Genomic DNA, 19,197 nt, shown 5'->3' with positions numbered 1-19,197 from the left:
TTAATGAGTTTCTTTTTTCTCTTCCTTTCTCTCAACCCAAACAAAGCGTAAAAGACAACAATTAAGAGTATTACTGGAAAGAGAAGTATGTTGACATCACAATGAATTATTATATATATATATATGTGTGTGTGTGTGTGTGTGTGTGTGTGTCTATGTGTAGCAAAGTATGCTCTTAGGCATAAAGTGGAACCTCAAATTGCACGTAGGGTAGTAGCAAATAAGCTGCCACTGATGGTTAATGACTGTATTGCCCAAAATAGACCACCCAACTCCCATTGTTCTTTTCCTTCTTGTTGTAGAAGAGAGAAAAAGGGGAGACAAGCCAATATTTTCTCTTAAAGGAAAAAAAATGGGGAAAAATCAAGTACTTGAACATCTTGTATAGACACAACACACATGACGCGGGAGTGATACAAGGATCCGCAAGCCCAGCCCAAATGGGTCCACAAGCTTAAAGCCCTCTAGACGGAAGCTGAAGAATCTGTTTCAGACCAAGATTTGCGGCTAACTTCATCATTAAAACTGCTTTTACTCACAACACCAAATGAAGCAAGCCGTATATGGTTGGAAAGCTCTTTGAGACTATTTTCCCACGTCTCAAACGGTGCGCCATTTGGAGCTCTGTAGAAAAAGTTATGGGCAATACACTAAAGGGTGTCTAAGCTGGCAGCAAAAACGAAAATTTACTTTTTGGCTTTAGGTCCAGCATACTTTCTCAAGCTTTTGGCTTTGGTAGTTGTAGTTGTTTAGAGTCAAATTAAGTGTATTTCAAGTCCCTAAGACTCCTCTTGCTTGGAGGTTACGTTTCAGATTAAGTTAATATATTTAAGCTCTTGTTGTAAAAAAATGGAAGTTTTTTTTTACAGAAATTGAACAAAATTCAGCACTTTGCTTTTGAAGTTCTATGTTTCCTTGATCTTATCCCTGGTTGATTTCCAACGGGTGGTGAGCTAAACTAAACTGAGTTATCAATTGTATTTCAGCCTCACTTCTTTAATTTTTGGTTATCAGAACCTTGATTTCGTGATGGCTTGTCATCGTAGGCGCATGCTTAACATCGAAGAAACTCTGATTCGTGAATGAGACATACGTGACGTTAAAATGGATGATTTGAAGAGACTAAGTGCAACAACTCCAGTAGCGTTTACAAAGGTACAAACCTCTAGAATGTGATAATTCACATCATGATCTAGAGCAAGAAGCATCTAATGAAGAGGAGGTTAACCCCTTCCATCACTTTTGTTGTCAAGCATTAGATGAAAAGGTTTCTCCACGACGTCGAGCTAGTAAGAACCGTGTTACCCAGCGTGATTACAATGTCAAAGTTGATTTTCCAAAGTTTGAAGGAATGATGCATCCAGAGGAATTTATTGATTGGCTTAACATTGTTGAAAGGATTTTTTATTATAAGGATGTTCCATATAGTCGCAAGGTTAAGCTAGTTGCGATAAAGTTGAAGAATCATGCCTCTATTTGGGGGGAACATCTCAAGAAACAAGAAGCTTGTGAAGGAAGGAGTAAAATTGTTATATAGGAAAAAAGAAAGCATTAAAGAAGAAATCTTTACCAGAGCACTACTAATAAGATGTTTTTCTCAAGTTCCATAATTTCAAGCAAAAGGATTTACCCGTGGAAGAATAAATAGCTGAATTTGATCATCTTATGATGTGTTGTGACATTTCCGAACCAGAGGAGCAAACCATTGTCCATTATCTTTGTGGACTACAGCTAGAGATTTGCAACGCTGTTCAGCTACAACCTTATTGAACTTATAATGATGTCTTCAAGCTAGCAATCAAGGTAGAGAAACAACTTAAGGAAGCACATGGAAGTAATTCTCATATTTGGAATAAAAAAGGCATTTCTAATCAAGGACATGTTTCCACCTCCAAGCCTTTTTCAACAAGCAAGACACCCAATTCTAAATTATCTCCTAAGCATGATGGAGTAGCTAGTTTGAGTCGTCTTAACTCTTTTACTAACAATTTTTGTTGATATTTCAAGTGTCAAGGATTTGGTCACATTGCCTCCGATTGTCCTAATCGCAAAATTATTTCTCTTCTGGAAGAGGAGGTAGAGAATGAGAATTTATCAACTGCATGAGAATTGGAAGATGGTGGAGAAATCACTTATGGCGATTTAGTAGAGAGCCTAGTCCCTCGAAGAAGTCTAAGCATCGCCCACGTGGATGAAGACCATTGGCTCCGACACAATATTTTGCCTACAAGGAATACATCTCATGGAAAAGTATATTATTGATGGAGGGAACTATGAAAATGTGGTGTCCACAACAATGGTAGAGAAATTACATCTCAAAACAGTGGAGCACTCACTTCCTTACAAACTCTCGTGGCTTTGCAAAGGAAGTGAAATAAAAGTATATATAAGGTGTAGTCCAATTTTCTATCGACAAGAATTATAAAGACCAAGTATGATACAATGTTGTTCCCATGGACGCTTGTCAATTACTTCTTGGACAGCCATTGCTATATGATAGAAAGTTTATTCATGATGGGTTTAAAAACTCATGCTCTTTTGAGAAAGATGGAGTGAAAGTCATATTAGGTCCTGCCAAGTTATACAATATTCTTAAATCTTCTAAAGAGGAGGGAACTAATTTACTCTCTAAATATGAATTTGATAAAGCTTTGGAAGGAGCTAATGAGGTTTATGCTCTTGTGGTGATGGAGGAAAATGAAGAGAAAATGGAAGTCCCTTCCATTATGCAGCCAATCCCTCAAGAATCTTGTGATGTTATTCTAAAAAAGATCCTACACAAACTTCCACCCATGAAAGACATACAACATTGTATTGATTTCATTCTCGGTATCGTTCTTCCAAACAAGGCAGCATATAGAATTGTTAGGAGTAATAAGTTATTATTAGTAGGGGTATGTGCAATTTCATTTTAGAGTCGTGCTGGAGTGACCTCAAGCTGGAATCTCATATTGCACTTCTTGACATGAAAGTCGATAGGAACCATAGATGCTTTTTCATTCTTATCTCGATGAAAAGCATCTATGGTTCCCATACACTTTCACGTCAAGAAGTGCGATATGAGGTTCCAACCTGAGGTCACTTCAGCATTGTTCTTCATTTTATGTTCGATGTTATATATATGGGAAAATGTTGCATAGACCAAGGACCATGTAAAGCATGGACCGAGGTCCACATTTGGGCCATGTGGGGTGTCCTGTTGGTCCCAAAGACAACTCAGCCTCTTGTTTGTGATCTAGATTGGGCTTATAAAAAAAGTCCCCCAAAAAAAGCATTTTTTGGCAGCATATCTTGTGTTTAAAACTGGACGGTCATTGAAGTCCTAGATCTAAAATTTAAATCCAATGGTTAAAAAAATCTCTTTTTTCAATGCTGTTTTTTCTAAAGTTTATAAAATTTAATGTTCTACATACATGTGGCACCCGATGGTGTATTTGGGCACCACGTTGACATGTGGTCCATAGAGATAGATGGTCCTTCGGTCCATATAACCCCATCTCTCTCTCTCTCTCTCTCTCTCTCTCTCTCTCTCTCTCTCTCTCTCTCTCTCTCTCTCTCTCTCTCTTCATTCCTCAAACTCTTATTGTACATGGTATCAAAGCACATAGTGAAATAGGGGTTTGATTTTTCCTCTCTTTTTCATCTTTTCTGACGTGCTTCCCCTTGATTTTGAAATTTTTGATTTTTTTATCTAAGTGAAGCTTGGTGTTTAAATCCTCTATGTAGATGATCGTTTTTTGTCGTAGGTGCGTACACACCCTCATGTGATCAAGTTGCAAAAGGATTTTGGTGGTTTGGTGTTGTTGCAGTTAAGTTTTGTGGTTTTTTCCATGCAATAGAAGGTGGTTGTCGTTGTTTGTGTGATTTTTGGACTGTGCAATTTTACCAGAGAGATTTTTCTCTCAGTATTTTGGAGATTTTTTGTGTCTTGACTATACGAAATTTGCATTGGATGGATTTTTTACCAATAGCAAATCGATAAAGAAAGGGATCTGAAAAAACCTGAATCCCGTAAGCAACACATCAGAAAATAATGGGAAAAGGTAGTGTCAAATCCAGTTCTTAATAGTAGGTAAATAGGAAAGAGAAATTTTGAAATAAATTCTTCGATCACTTCATGGAAAATAAAGCATATTCAAGTTGTTTCCAAAGTCATTGAAGAGTTACTTCGTCGTCACAAGCCCATCCCTTAGTGAAGAAGACCATAAGTTCAAATTGGTCGATGTGGCCTTAATCATAGGTTTGAGATGCTAGGAACAACATATACCTTGTAATCCCTCTAACCAGCAAGATGATGGATCAATCAGGCATAAGTTCTTTGAAGGTATGTCGATGATTGACAAAAAGGATCTGTTGAAAGCAATGCGTACTTGAGAGATAAGTGAGGAATACCACCTAAAAAATGTCACTTCTTTACATTATCCCTACCTTCTTGTCGCCAAATGATAGTGGACACGTAGATATGTCATACGTGGCATTGGTTGACAATCTAGAAGTGTTCAACAATCATACTTGGGGTCTACTCGTGTACAAGGATTCGGCTAACATGACAATGCATGTTGTTGTACAGGTGAACAAACTCACCTATCAGATTTTATGGATGCGTTTATGCCTTACAGGTATATATACTATTTATATTTATATTGCTTATACTATGTACAATGATACATTTTTGTTATTTTCGAATGTACGAATATTACTTATTGAATCATGTCCATGTTAGGTGTGAGCATTCAAAAATCTCATGGATATTAGGAGCTAGGCCCATAGTGAAAACTACACGGCCTAGATTATTGAAGTGGTGCCCCGACACCTACATGCAAGGTAGTAGGGCACACGAAGTGATAGGTACTTTAGATGAGGTAAATTAATTTATAATTTCTATTTACAAAGGCATTCATGCAAATATGTTAATATGAGATTTGTTGGATGTAACATTAAATTGTAAAATAACATTATTATTCCTAGGTTGTGGAATTGAAGCCCACCGCTAAAGAACAAACTAAAGATGTTGTGAAAGATGTGGTAAGGTTAGATACAACCTTACCAGAGAAATTCGCATCAGATCGATTTTTTGCTAATAGAAAATCGATAAAGAAAGGTATCCGACATTTTCTATTGTTAGTAGAAGAGAGTCTACTCCTTTTCATTTAGTTCATTTGGATGTTCGGGGTCTGATAAGAATTACATCACATCTTGGTTTTAAGTATTTTGTTACATTTGAGGATAATTTTTCAAGAATGACTTGGTTGTTTAAGATGAAAGACTGTTCTGAATTGTTTACTATTTTTGAAGTCTTTCATATGGAAATACAAACTCAAATTGGTTTGTCAATTTGTATTTTACGATCTGATAATGCTAAAAAATACTTTCTTGCTGACTTTTGAGGAGTTTAGTTCACGGCAATCTTCGTTAATGGGATCTCACATTAGCTCAAGTGAAATTTCCTTACAATCGCTCCACTAGTCAAATCACTGAAAGCAGTCCCTTCTAAGTAGTTTATGGTCGCAATCCTATTAGTCCATTAGACTTGGCACCACTTCCTACTACCTATTATTTTAGTGGTGTTGCTGAGGATCAAGCTAATTATATTAAAAAACTGCATGAGCAAGTGCATGATCACATCATCAAGCAAAATAAGAAAAATCAAAAAAATGCCAACAAACATAGGAAGCCTGCTAAAATTAAAGGAGACTTAGTATGGATTCTTCATCTTCGTAAAGAACAATTTCCGCCTAGTGCACATGGAAAACTTAAACCTCAAGCTGATAGTCCTTTCAAGGTACTGCAAAGTACTGGGGAAAATGCTTACAAAATTGAGCTTCAAGGAGATTATGGTATGTCAGCCACATTCAATGTAGCAGATCTTTCATCATACTATGATGAAGAGATGGATGAGAACTACGGGATGAGTTCACATGCAACAGAAGTGTTTGACACTGGAGCAGTAGAAGGACCCAAACTGAAGCTAAACAGTGTTTCAAACCAAGATTTTGGGGTAAAAACTGTTTTTACTCAGAACACCAAACGAAAATTCCTTATATGCGGCAGATGATTTCCCCTAGGTTTTGTATTTTATTTCCGTTATTATAATAAATTCATCCAATTATGGAATAACAAAAAAGTACTGCCCAAAGGAGAGCACTCAATTCCCTCCCTATTTTGCCTTGTAGGTGTAGATGAGGGGTAGAGAGAAAGTAACATTCTCTCTTTAAAGACAAAGAAAGCATCCACTTGAATATCTTGTATAGACACACCTTTAAGAATGCAATAAAAAATTGGACCCTCTTGTAAAAGGAGTGCTCACAAAAACACCTTATACGCAGGAGATGATTTCCCATAGGTTTTGTTTTTCTTTTTTTATACAATAAATCCCTCCAATTGCAGAACAACAAAGAAAAAAACTATACAATAGATTATTAAAGTTAATAAAAAAAATAACTGAACTAATATATTAACTATAAGCATAAAAAATTAGTTAACCTTAGTGCTTACCTAAGCCATATCTAAGGCACTAGGAGACTTAACCAAACAAGGCAATCGCCTGGGCAATGCTTAAATTTTGAAGATTTCTTGTTCTGATGGAACACTGTTAGTAGGGGGAAATTGTAAGCTGTATCTTTTCCTTTGAAGACTCCTTGTCCCCTTATCAATAATATTTCCACTTATCAAAAAGAAAAGTTTGTGGCTAAGATCAGATTATCTTCTCTCTTAATGAAACTAAATTAACACCAACAGAATTTAGCTTTTAATGGCTAACCCCATTGATAGTTGGGTATTAGCATGATTTAGAGGCATATTTCCGTGATTATTTTCATTAAGGTAGAGAATAATGTTAGCTGGGAGTCGAGATGAGCCACTGTTCCAGATGCATAATACATCAAACTTCATTGAGAAATCCATCGCTTATCTCCTCATCTTTTCCCTGTGCTCTTACAAAAGGATGCCTAGTTGTGTGTGCTGTCCTTTTTCTACAGGGTATCATTTTTCGGATGATATCATTAATGGCCCCAACATGGAAAAATGTTTCAAAAGGTTTAAATGGATTTCCTATGCGAGTTTTGTGTTTCCAATTTGTGTGGACTCCAAAAAACAAATTGATCTGTGTGTGCACACAAAATGCATGGTTAAAAATAATAATTGCACAAAATGTAAAACAGAAAACAGAGAATATGCTGTATATGAAATAAGCTTATTCTGCGCTAGGCACCAACCTTGTAAAGCATAGTCAGTTTGCGACTTGTTGTATCAATATGCGCACTAACATGATAATTTGCAATGCCAAGGATGGGCTCTCTAGAAGGCTCGCTACCAACACTTCTGTGAGCTAGTGCAGTCAGTTCATGAAAGTGAGTTGCAAATAAAGTTGGTGCTTTGATCACCTCTATAAGGTGCTCACAGATAGCCCAAGCTAAACCTGATTACAGAAATAAAACTTGATTAAAAAAAAATAGTAACTAATGCAACTAAAATCTAACAGATAAATCCAGACACAGTATGATGTAACCATACATGCTGCCTGAAAGATGCAGAGGATTCTTCATCAAAATGAACAAAACTGATCGACCATGTAACAAAAAATAATATTTGGCAAGGGTGGATCCAATCACCATAAGGAAAGATTATCTTCAGAAAATGCAAAATGATGGCGCCACAGTAAAAAAAAAATTGAATTCCATGCCTCCTAGATGATATATTTGAAAATATTTGAATGTTGATTCACCATAAACAGATGCCAGTTTTGTTGAAAATTGAACTTGAAAGAATTTTCCTAATTATTTTTTACTGCACACTCCTTGCAGTTATTGAGCTCACCGGCATGCCTATACACATCATGTGTATAAACCCAGACACAATATTGTGAAAAAAATTAATAATGTGAAAAATGAAGCCAATAGAACACATAAACAACATTTAATCACAACTGAAGATAGTAGGAACTAAGCTGGTGAGTGGAAATACAAAAAACCTGGGTTCAAAACCCAACTTCACTTGCGTGCCTACCAAAATAAAATGACAGTAGGTGCTATCTTTTAGAAAATAAACTCTAGGTTGTCTCACAAGTGCAAAACAACAAAATACATAATTTGCAGATAGAATCAACAAAATACATATATATTATGGATTCAAGCAAGGTAAAAGACCAACCAAATCCATCATAAGTTGATGTTCCACGGCCCAACTCATCAATAATTATTAGCGACTTATCAGTAGCTCCTTTCAAAATTGAAGCAGTTTCAAGCATTTCTTGCATAAAGGTAGAGACTCCACGGAACTACAAAACCAAAAAAATAAACACCCAAATGAGAAATGCAGTACATCCAAATTGAGGTAAAATTTATACTGAACCATTTAAAAGGACAGAAACTTTCAGATTTTTCTGACCATGACATTGTAAACACAATATTTTGTTCATTAGATATCTTACAAGTACAATACACATACAGACATTAATTTCCCACTTTCCAAAAGGATGGAATAACAGGAATAAAATAATAAACAATTTCCCAGTAGTTGGGTTTGAAAACTCAAACCAACAGCTGCCATCATCGTTTCAATCCACTCAACAACAATAATTAATGCATTGATGGTCAAGAATCTTAAACAATATAAGAGAGGAAAGATGATGCTCATCCGTTGTATGAGTGCTATAAACATAAAAATTGTTTTAAAATGACACGCAAGAAGAATGAAAACAAGAACAATTCTGCTTGTATGGGAAAATATAAAAAAGTTATTAAATGCATACCATATAGCAAGCTGACCCAAAGACTTGAAGTACATAAACTTTTCATTAAGTTCATTTCCATTAAGATAATCTTTTAAATGCCAGCACATAGACTATACTCACTTGACAATCGCCAGCACCCACACGAGCAAATATACAATCTCGAACACTAATGCTTGCTTTATCACAAGGAACAAAACAACCAACTTGAGCCATCAAGATGTTCATACCAACCTGCTAGCGTCAAAAAACAGATATGTGTAACCAATTATGAATTACAAAAACATATTACCTATATTATGAAAGATCCAAAATCTGAAAGGATTTATAAATAAAATCTCAAATTGAGAGAAGATTGTTTAGGTTCAAAAACTTTAAATCACATAGTCAATGGAAAACCTGTGGTCGAATTTTACAAATCCAGCAGTTTTATGTGCATTTTGATGCATTTTGGGCATGCACTAAAGTGATATAAAAATAATTATTAGATTTTAGAGATATCAAAAATTTGTCAAGCAAAAACCTTGGATTCGAATAATGATTTGTACTACATCCTAGTAGCTGGGTTGCCCCAGTTATCTCAAATGCAATAAATGAATGGATTATTTCTAAATGACGTAGGAATTATGCCAGTAAATAGAACATGAATATATATGGGAATGGTACGATAAGGAAGGATACAACTTGGCCTTTCATGAAATCCATGACACGTACAAATATTCCTAACACATCTGAGATGCATGTATTATTAAGGAAAAATACATCTTTAGCCGTCGAAGTAGTATGTTTAACAGATCTTCTAAGATTAGCAAATTTTATATTCAGAATATAATTTATATTTTATAAGAAAAAATACAAACAAAAAAAAATGTCAGAAATTCAGAAAATAATGGAGAATACAATTAGAGACATTGACAATGTTTTCTACAAGTTACCATGAAGCTTCCAACACCTGTACTTATATTGTATTGTGTTGAGGCCATGTGAAGTACTCAAAAGTATCTAGGTATCCTAGGTAGAATGTTACCCATATATTTATGAAAGTATTTAGCTGCTCAATTGCAAAAGTATCATCTACTACAATTTACAATCACCCATCAGTTCAGTGGTATTAAGAAGCATATGTTACATAAATGATGAAGGCCCTTCTCCAAGGTCTTCCAAACTTACTTTGGTCTCCATGATTAAATGTAATCATCTTTATGAGAGGAAAATAAAAAATAAAAGTATTGGTTCGTGAACTGTCCTCAAAGGAGAGCTTGCCCATTTCAGCCTTCCTAACTCGAGATGGTAATGGTTCCACGTGAAATTTGGGATTTAGAAGGGAATTCAAAGACTTAGATATTTAGGAGCTAGCAGACCTAACATCCAAACTCGATTTCATTCATTTTAAGCAGTCTGGCCAAGATTGTTGGGATTGGACCTGCAGTAAGGATGGGAAATGCTCTATAAGTTCCTTTAGGTCGGTTTTGGTTCCTCACTCTAACTTCTTGGTGTTCCCAGCCTTCTCCTTTTGGGGGGAAAGGTTCCTTCGAATGTATCTTTCTTCGTGTGGTTAGTAGCTCTGGATAAGATTCCTACTCTTAATCATCTAATTTCTAGAGGTTTTGTTTTGCCAAATTTTTGCTCCTTGTGTGGCACTAATGGTGAATCGGTTGACCATATCCTGTTAGATTGCCCCTTTGAAGCAAATATACGGTCCCTTTTCCTCTCCCTTCCAAAATTTCTTGGGTCTTTCCTTCTTCAGTTAAAACTTTGTTTCCTTGTTGAGCTAAGAATGTGTTTACTGGTAGGAAAAGAACTTTTTGGGCTCTTTTACCTTTTGCTATCTACTGGCATACTTGGAATGAGAGAAACAGGAGAATCTTCAAAAGCGTCGATAGCTCTCTTCATGACTTAATTTTGCGCATTTTAGGATGTTTATTTTATTGGTGTAAGTTAGATTTGGAATTTTAAGGGGGGTTGCTTTTAGATGAGACACCTTGTGACTGACTAAGGTGTTGCTGGTTTGTACTCCTTCTCAGGCCGGTCACTTCGACCACTTGTTTGTGCTTTTAATAAAATTTGTTTACCCATAAAAAAAAAATCTAAGTTCAACCAATCAAAAAAAAATTTCTAAGCTCATATTTTATTCCCCAATCCAAGAAACAACAGCTAATTCATGTGCGGATGGAATAAATCCTCCCACAACTGGTCGATCACCCAACTAGACGTGTTAAGTATGACTTGTATTAAATCACTTGCTCGATATTGCATGGTGAAAATGATAAGGAGAAGCCAAAGTACACTTCATCAAATAGGAAAAGTGTGCATCTGAGTTACTGAACTCATTCAAAACAGGCTTACCGATCAAAAGAAAAAGGTGTGTATCCCCAAAAGATTAGTAGATTAGGAATTCGAGTAAAATTAATGAATTTGGCCCTTCTAGGGAGTGGCAAAGCAAATTAATGATTCAATTTTCTATATTAATTTCTTTAGCTAAGTGATTCAATTTTCTATATGAAGAAAAGGTCATGCAATAAAAAAAGAGAAAAATATATATATATATATATATATATATATATATATATATATTTTCTATTAGCAAGATAATACCAACTACCAAGCAAGCTGGTAAGTCAATACAACCAACATTTGAAAACCATGTAATCATCAATATTCAAGCGATTAAACGCCCCCTCTCAAATGCCTTTAAATTTTATATATGCCCTTCTAAGTTTGGGTGAATATTTGAGAGATCTTTATGTTCTAAAATTGATTACGATTTTAATCATTTCTAATAATTTCTACAAAAAAAATTATTAAATAAAATTACGATTTTAACCCCATTTTTTTCAAACCCCGTGGGACATAGGCATTGGATGGTCTAGGAGACCAAAACAGGGCCTAGGGGTAAGAAAAATGAATGATTGGGGGGAATTTGCAGCAAGTCTGAATGTCCTCAAATAGGCTTTTAGGAGGAGAGGTGACAGATTTCTCATTAAAATATTTCCACTCAACGATCGCCCAACCGAACAATGCAACTTTCCAAGGTCATCAATTAGGGTTGTCAACAGATCAATTTCAAATTGGATCAAGGTCAATTTGGAACCAGATCGATAAAAATGGATTGAATTTTGACCCTAAGCTATTGGATCAGAACAGATCTGATTTAGGGTATGATCCAATCCAATGACAACCCTAATATTAATTGGGAGTAAAAGTGCTCATCTGAAGTCACCTACTTTGCTTGGTGTCTACACTTGATAAAATATAACTAGCGGTCATCTAATTGCAAAGAAGTGAGTTGTAGTTGATTTAGCTGTCGTGAAAAAAGATGTGAGATCGTCAATGATCTCGCAATTCATTGTTCCGAGCTACTTAGATTTGGTCTCACTTATTCTCCTTAAGCATAATCTGGAACCTTGTTTTCTAGATTATATCCCTTTTTATTAGTTCGTCCTCCCACGCATTTAATCTTGAAGTCAAAATTCTTAAATAATGCTACCATTTTGCAATCTATTGGAGTAGCTGGAAAGCAAGGAATAACAGCAATGTTATCAAATAGCGTATGATGTGCGCATATGCGTTTGCATATTGCACAAAATATTTTTTCTTTAAAAATAATTAAATAAAAACAGTAAAAATTAAGAAAAAAAAGAGGGAAAATATTTAAAAAATATAAGAAAATAAAAACAAACCTATAACAATATATTTGGATTTTGAATAGCACTTATTTTTCAAATTGAATAAAATTGATTACAATTAGTCATTTAGTAACAAGAATCAAAGAACTCAAGAAGCTAAATAGTCAATAATATATCAATTATTCATGATACGAATGTGGCCTACTTTAATTATCAAGTTGTAGTTCTAGATATTAAAGTGGATTCTACTTTTATAGTTTAATCATTGGATACTATGATCTTATGTTAGAATGGATAAACTCGATATTTTGAAAAAATAAAGCAAAAATAAATTTAAAGAGAATATATGCGAGTAAAAGAATAAAAGAAATAGCTTAGAATAATGCATGAATAGGGGGTGGAAATAGGGAAGTTGTAGGAGAATATAGATTTTATAAAAAAAAACTTCAATTTAATGCTCCAATAATCAAATCATTGCCTATTGGAGTAATATGCCATCACATACTTTTGTATGCTATTGCATAATGAACCAAAAACCCTAAATCACCTATGCCATCATGGCATGTGCAATTTACTCATAGAGAATAGCATATGCGATCGCATTTGACAACACTACATAGCAAAACATTTGAAGGGAAAGAATGTGATCCTTCATAAATCCATTTTGATGGCAAAAGCATACTTGTTCCCTTGGCCAAGATCCATTCAAATGGATTTTCTTTGAGGATTTTGTCTTTAATTGGGAAATACTGATGTGGGGATGGGTATACTATTATGTATCTTTTGCTTTGGTGTACCTATTATCTTCTACCAAGTATAGATTATCTTGACTATTATGTGGTTCTCCATATCTTTTTTTTCTTTTTTTCTTTTTTTCTTTTTTTTATAAATTCTCTACATCTCTTTCTATTTCAAATGTACCACTTCCGTTTGTCAAAAAAATTCCAATAGATACAATCTCAGTAGAATGTATTTACCAAGAATGTGTTGACTGCACAACTTAACTGTCCTGGACTACATTTTTTTACCACAAGATTCATACGTGAGAAACAGAACTGCACAAAAAACAAGTGCCCCTTTCGAAATCATGCGACAGTCCACTTCCACTTCCTATATTGGTCTTCCCAAGAAGACTTAACTTGTTGCACATCCTTTCATATGATAGCTACTATCAGACAAATACATGGTACAGTGATTTGGGTTGACTCGCATCCATTGCTCCAAATGAAAGTCGTATGATATATGTGATGCAAATGTCTTGCCGAAGTAATATATTGAGAGTAGTGATTGTCAGCACATGTATGTGGAATTTTGTAGTACAATATAATTCCTTCATAGCTTGCCAATGAAATATTTTAAATCATGACAGGAAGGAAATGTGGGATGGAAAAGAACAGCAAAAGGAAAATGTATTGGAAGATATGGCAATATTGACATATGTTTCATATCAGGAGTAAGCATTAGCTTGGCATCACAGGTTAATACACAATATTTTCAACTGTTAAATAAGTTTTACCCAAAGTACCAATACCCAAAGTACCAATAACCTAGATCTATTCATTATATTGCATGACAAAGAATTCATCCTGGTTCTCAGTAAAGAAACTTTATCAACTCTCGCCTCAGCAAATAATATATTAGATGAATTTCTATGGATATATTTGTATATATATATGTCTACAAAAAAAAATTAAAACAGGATATGAAGTAAAAGGGAAAAAGAATTAATATAAATTCACCAAACGATAAACATCAAACCTGTCGAATGAAAGTAGATTTTCCACCCATGTTAGGTCCCGTGATGATTTGGAACCAACTCTTTCCCCTTACCTGATTTGTCAAATAAGAGGAAAAAAATAAAAAAGATTAAAGACATTTCAATGGAAAAAAGACTAAAAAATCATTTCCACTAAATCGCATAAATGCTCACAAGAGTACAGTCATTCGGAATAAAATTCACCCCATCTTGAGCCTCCACACAAGGGTGCCTACTCCCTTCAAGTATAATGTCTCCTTCATCCTGTAATCCCTCAACCAAGTATAACATGTTCATAACAAAGAATATTTTCCTTAATAATGAATACAAATACAAAAACAAAAAAATCAAATTGCAGCAAATAATGTAAAGTGGGAGACAAAGAAAGGCCATCATTACAGAGGGAGTGATGTCTGGTCTTATGTAGGGAGTAGGACAACTTGTAGCCAAATCGGCAAAACTAAGCAAGACGTCTAATTCAGAAAGAACCACAGCTAAAGACTCAAACACCTACATGAAAGAAACTGCACATGAATCCCAGAATAATAACCACATAGAAAAAACAAAGAAGTTTCCCAGTAAAACATACAGTTTAATACCTCAGAGAAAGTTGCTGCAGTTTGAACCACTCGAACCACCAACTCTTTCTGACAACTTGTATACTCATCAAGTAGCTTTTGATACAGATCCCCTAATTTTTTAAGCTTTGAATTTGTAAATTTTACCCCATCCTTCCGAGTTTCGAGAATAATAAAATGGGTAGTGAGCTTCTTTCTAACTTTTGGTTCCTCCTTCTTTGTAATTCTAAAAACATGACCAAATTGTGTCCCTTTGTCCAACTTCAGAGCCTTGTCTACAGGAAGATCAAGATCATTAGCAGTTTGTTTGTGCAAATTGTGTATCTGCTTTTCCACAAGATCTCGCTCGTCCTTCAATGCAGACAATTTGGAATCATAATCAGATGATATCATGTACTCCCCATTCTCAAGTTGGTCGAGGTCGACAGAAGCTTCTACTAAACCAATAAACTTATTCAGGTGATCATCATCAGTCCAATATTCCAAGGGATCCAAATACCTTTCTTTGATAAGTGATGAAAATTGTCCTTCATACCGTTCCAGCGCACTTTTGATGTAAGGAAGTCTGATGCTTGACTGCATTCATAAAAGAACTATTTAAGAGGTGCAACAGTAATAAATAAAGTAGAGGAAACAGTAAATCAGAGGTTTATTGACCAACCTATGATGTACAACAACATTTAATCATTATTGATGATCTTGACATTCTTTCGTATAAAAAGAGACATATAGACACATCTCATTCAAAATGAATCTCTATTTATTTCAATATCTCCATGAACCTCCAAGACATGCAACATTGGGTCGGGTAATGGAATAAAAGTTATTAAAGAAGTTAAAGCAAGTAAAATTATATATATATATAGGGGGCGTTCGGCTGACAATCTTAGGCCAACAATGTTTGTTGACAAAATTTGTCCTATATGGCTTAAAAGTTTCGAATTGATCATGATCTCTACGGTGAGGAGAACATCCTCACCAAAAATCAGCCCAATCTGAAACTTCCAAGTCCATCAAAAGTGGTTTACAAATTCAGTAAAAAATCGACGGTGCACAATTCTAAAATAATTTTGATTGGGTTAGAAGTTTCAAATTGGGCTGATTTTTGGTGAGGATGATCCCTCACCATAGAGATCATCCTCACAAAAAATCAGTTCAATCCGAAATTTCTAACCCACTTAGGACAAAAGTTTTGGCTCCATTTTATCAGTCGAACGCTCCCCGTATATGTTTATCTTTTAACCCCAACAGGTTGGCCTAGTGGCAAGCTGAGCCTTGATAACCTCCTCAGCAAAGAGTAGGTCGAGTGTTCGAAAGCCCACGAAGCTATGAATGTCTTGGGGCCACCCTCCAGGGTCCTGTTGACCCTTGACTCAACTTGTTGCACGTAGGACTTTCCGAGGGGGTGGTGCATGTGACCGTTGGATTAGTCCCACCCAAAGGGTGAGGATACCACGAGATCAAAAAATCATTATATACATACATATATAGGTTTATCTTTCTCTAATAGGTTAATATAAGATTGCTTCATACAAAATTTTTCTATGAAATAACTTGGGGAACAAGGTGACTTTTGCTGAACAATATATCACAAAAAAATAGAGATAGAAAGAATTGGGAGAATACCTGATAAAGCTTTACAATATGCTGCAAATTAGCTTGCCTCTTCTCAAGATTATGAATCAAACGCTGAATATCAGAAATCCTTTTCAAATGCTGCCTCAAATCTTGACGTAATGCAGCATCTTCCACAAACGCTTGGACCAAATCCAACCTACGATTGATTTCATCTACATCTAGTAAAGGTTGTTTCAGCCACCTATTTAGTAGCCGTTTTCCCATGCCAGCTGTACAGGTTCTATTCATCAGACCAAACAAGCTAAAATTCTTGTTTGAATCCATTTTGGTCTCTAGGACATTCAATGCCCTCATAGCAGCAGAATCTAACCTCATGTAGCTGTCGAGATTGTGCTTTTCGATAGTAAAATTCCCATAATTGCTCTCATCTGCGAGTAATTCTGCATAAGACAATAATGCACCAAGAGCCCCAGATGCGTACTCAAAACCAGAAAGCAAATCTTGAACTGGTTCAATAGAACCTTTGACGAGCCGACTGAGATCCTGAACTAAATCCCTTGACTTAAATTCTGTTTTCTTTCTCTCAGTCAGAAGCACACTACATCTCAATAGTGCATCGTGTAAAGCTCTGCTTTCAGTGGGTGGTTTTCCACTCTCTATTGGTAGGAGGCATTCCTTGCAGCCAAGAGAAGTCAAGACAGATTCCACATTTGTGAATTGGCTATCATCAAGAAATTCTGCCAAACCAATTACTCTCTTAGTTAGGTCTACAAAACCCAGTCCGATAGTGCACTCATTTTCACGGAAGTTTGGACGTAATGCAACAATGACTGGGGAATCCTGCATCTCATTGTTGGCGAATAGAATATCTTCAAAACTTCCAAGATTGCCTGGCGTTCCACTTTTTGATAACCTCCACTTCGATCCACTACCCTCATAGAGCTCCAAAGTATGGTCTGTTCTCTCCAAGAGAAGATCACGAGTAATTGTTTCAAACATGTTTTTACTAACGCTCACACTGGAAATACCATCAGAACCACTACCCAGTTGTCGCAAAGCGGTAGTGGTGAAGTAGTATGTCTTTGCAATGAAAGTTGCATTTTCATCATGAGCAGTGTAGTAGTCCTGATTGAAAAAAAATCATAATATACAATTTTGAGCAAGTCATAATAGGTGTGTGAGATTGTAGATCATTTTCATTATTGTTTATTGATAGGTTTGTCGCTCATTTTCCTTCATGTTTCCAATATGAAAAGTCATCATGTTTAGTAAATTTTGGTGGAAGTTCCAAGAACAAAATTCTGGCTGAGAAAAACATGTTTAACCCATTATAGAAGACAAACTTAATTGGTAAGGGAACTAAGATAAAAGTTAAGTGTGCGTGTGTGCGTGTGTGTGTGTGTGTGTGTGTGTGTGAGAGAGAGAGAGTACTTCATATGCTTTTGAAAAGAAAAAAAAACCCACCCCGGAGACTTTTGTAGACAGGTGAAAGTCCAGATAGCTCAAAACAAAATGGTAGAAAAACTTTGATGAGTTAAAATCAACTCATCGCCATCGAAGCCTTATTCCAAAGATTGAGGCTGACTATGAGTAATAAAACAACTATTTACTACAATGATGCCAACACAACTCTGGTTCCATTTATGGATGATTGAGAAAAGAGGCACAGAGTGAGGATCATCTTTGTTTAGGACTTTAGGGGTACATACGAATGGTCGGTATGATTTCCTTGAAGTATTGAAGTGAAATGCACGTACATTATACGAAACTCACAGATTAAAACATAAATAAATAACTTTTCAATACCTTGAATCAGTTACCCAAATTAAAGATGAAATTGAAAAAATGTAACAAACGAAAAAGACAATAGAACTCTCAAGAAGTTGGTAAGAATTAAAAAACTAACCCGGCGATCAAAGAATCGAATAGCTCTGGGGTCCTGAGGCATCGATGGATAGATAGAGTTAATAGTAGGGCATTAAAAAGAGTGGAAGTTAAGGCAAAGTGAATAGAACCTTATATAAAAAATAAAATAAAAAGGACTTACATGGGGTAGGGTTTTGAAGAATGCGATAAAACCTTGAGCTTGCTTAGCATCTACAGTTGATACAGAAGACAAAATATTCTTATTGTAATCCAAACATACATTTAAATGGCATTACAGAAGAAATGAGAGAGAGAGAGAGAGAGTAAAGATGGGGGATTTTACTTCACCTAGTTTTAGTTCGGGTAGTTTGTCCTGCTCCTTTAAGTTTTCCTCCATTGATGAGGTCAAGCGAAGCACTCAGCCAGAGAGAGAGAGAGAGAGAGGGGTCGGAAATGGCGGGAAGGTTTGGATGGTGGCGGGAAAGAGAGAGGTTGCATATATATAGGTGTCTGGGAAGAGGAGTGGTCGCACGCTATCGTGCGCGCGTGGCACTTGGCAAAAAAACAAAACAAAAATTAATAAATCACTTTAATTCTTGAAATTTTCACGAATTTTTAAAGATATTCTATTCGCCAACGATCGGGAGAATAATATCCACAAAAAGTTACAAGACTCATTGATCACATCCTATGTTGGCTGGGTTCACTTGGTTTGAATTCGGGACCGCAATTCATGATTTACCACTCAAGAATGAACCCGGTTCACAAGGGTAGCTAGAGGTGAAGGCATTTGAAGACTTAAGTGATGAGTGGGTGTAAAAAAGATTGAAGACGGCAGATTTTATGAAGAAAAAATTCAAATTTTTATTTTGAAAAAATTATTTAATAGTTCCTAACATTAATTTTTCTTTTTTGAAGACTTAAGTGATGAGTGGGTGTAAAAAAGATTGAAAACGACATATTTTAAGAAGAAAAAAATCAACTTTTTATTTTGAAAAAATTATTTAATAGTTCCTAACGTTAATTTTTTTTTTAATTCTTAATTTTTGTGGGTTATCTAAATAG

At 35.4% G+C, this 19,197-nt stretch overlaps 1 protein-coding gene across 1 annotated transcript in view; it reads right to left on the bottom strand.

Annotated features, from left to right (window-relative positions):
* Window positions 1-18,934, bottom strand: part of MSH2 (MUTS homolog 2) — a 30,902-nt gene extending 11,968 nt beyond the window's left edge. Inside the window, exons 1-11 of the mRNA XM_086433941.1 lie at window positions 18,481-18,934; window positions 18,314-18,363; window positions 18,173-18,205; window positions 16,315-17,391; window positions 14,710-15,264; window positions 14,510-14,620; window positions 14,285-14,374; window positions 14,113-14,184; window positions 8,852-8,962; window positions 8,149-8,275; window positions 7,215-7,417 (exon numbers count right to left, since the gene is read on the bottom strand). Coding sequence (XP_086290067.1) covers window positions 7,215-7,417; window positions 8,149-8,275; window positions 8,852-8,962; window positions 14,113-14,184; window positions 14,285-14,374; window positions 14,510-14,620; window positions 14,710-15,264; window positions 16,315-17,391; window positions 18,173-18,205; window positions 18,314-18,363; window positions 18,481-18,529 — 2,478 coding nt within the window. The 5' untranslated portion in view covers window positions 18,530-18,934. The remainder of the gene's footprint in view (window positions 1-7,214; window positions 7,418-8,148; window positions 8,276-8,851; window positions 8,963-14,112; window positions 14,185-14,284; window positions 14,375-14,509; window positions 14,621-14,709; window positions 15,265-16,314; window positions 17,392-18,172; window positions 18,206-18,313; window positions 18,364-18,480) is intronic.
* Between the last annotated feature and the right edge of the window lie 263 nt (window positions 18,935-19,197).

Source organism: Akebia trifoliata, chromosome 3 (genome assembly GCF_017979445.1).
Source record: "Akebia trifoliata isolate Shusen 1 chromosome 3, ASM1797944v1, whole genome shotgun sequence".
Lineage (NCBI taxonomy): Eukaryota > Viridiplantae > Streptophyta > Magnoliopsida > Ranunculales > Lardizabalaceae > Akebia > Akebia trifoliata.
Note: the sequence above shows the minus strand (reverse complement) of the source record. Positions and strands in the feature narration are given on the sequence as shown.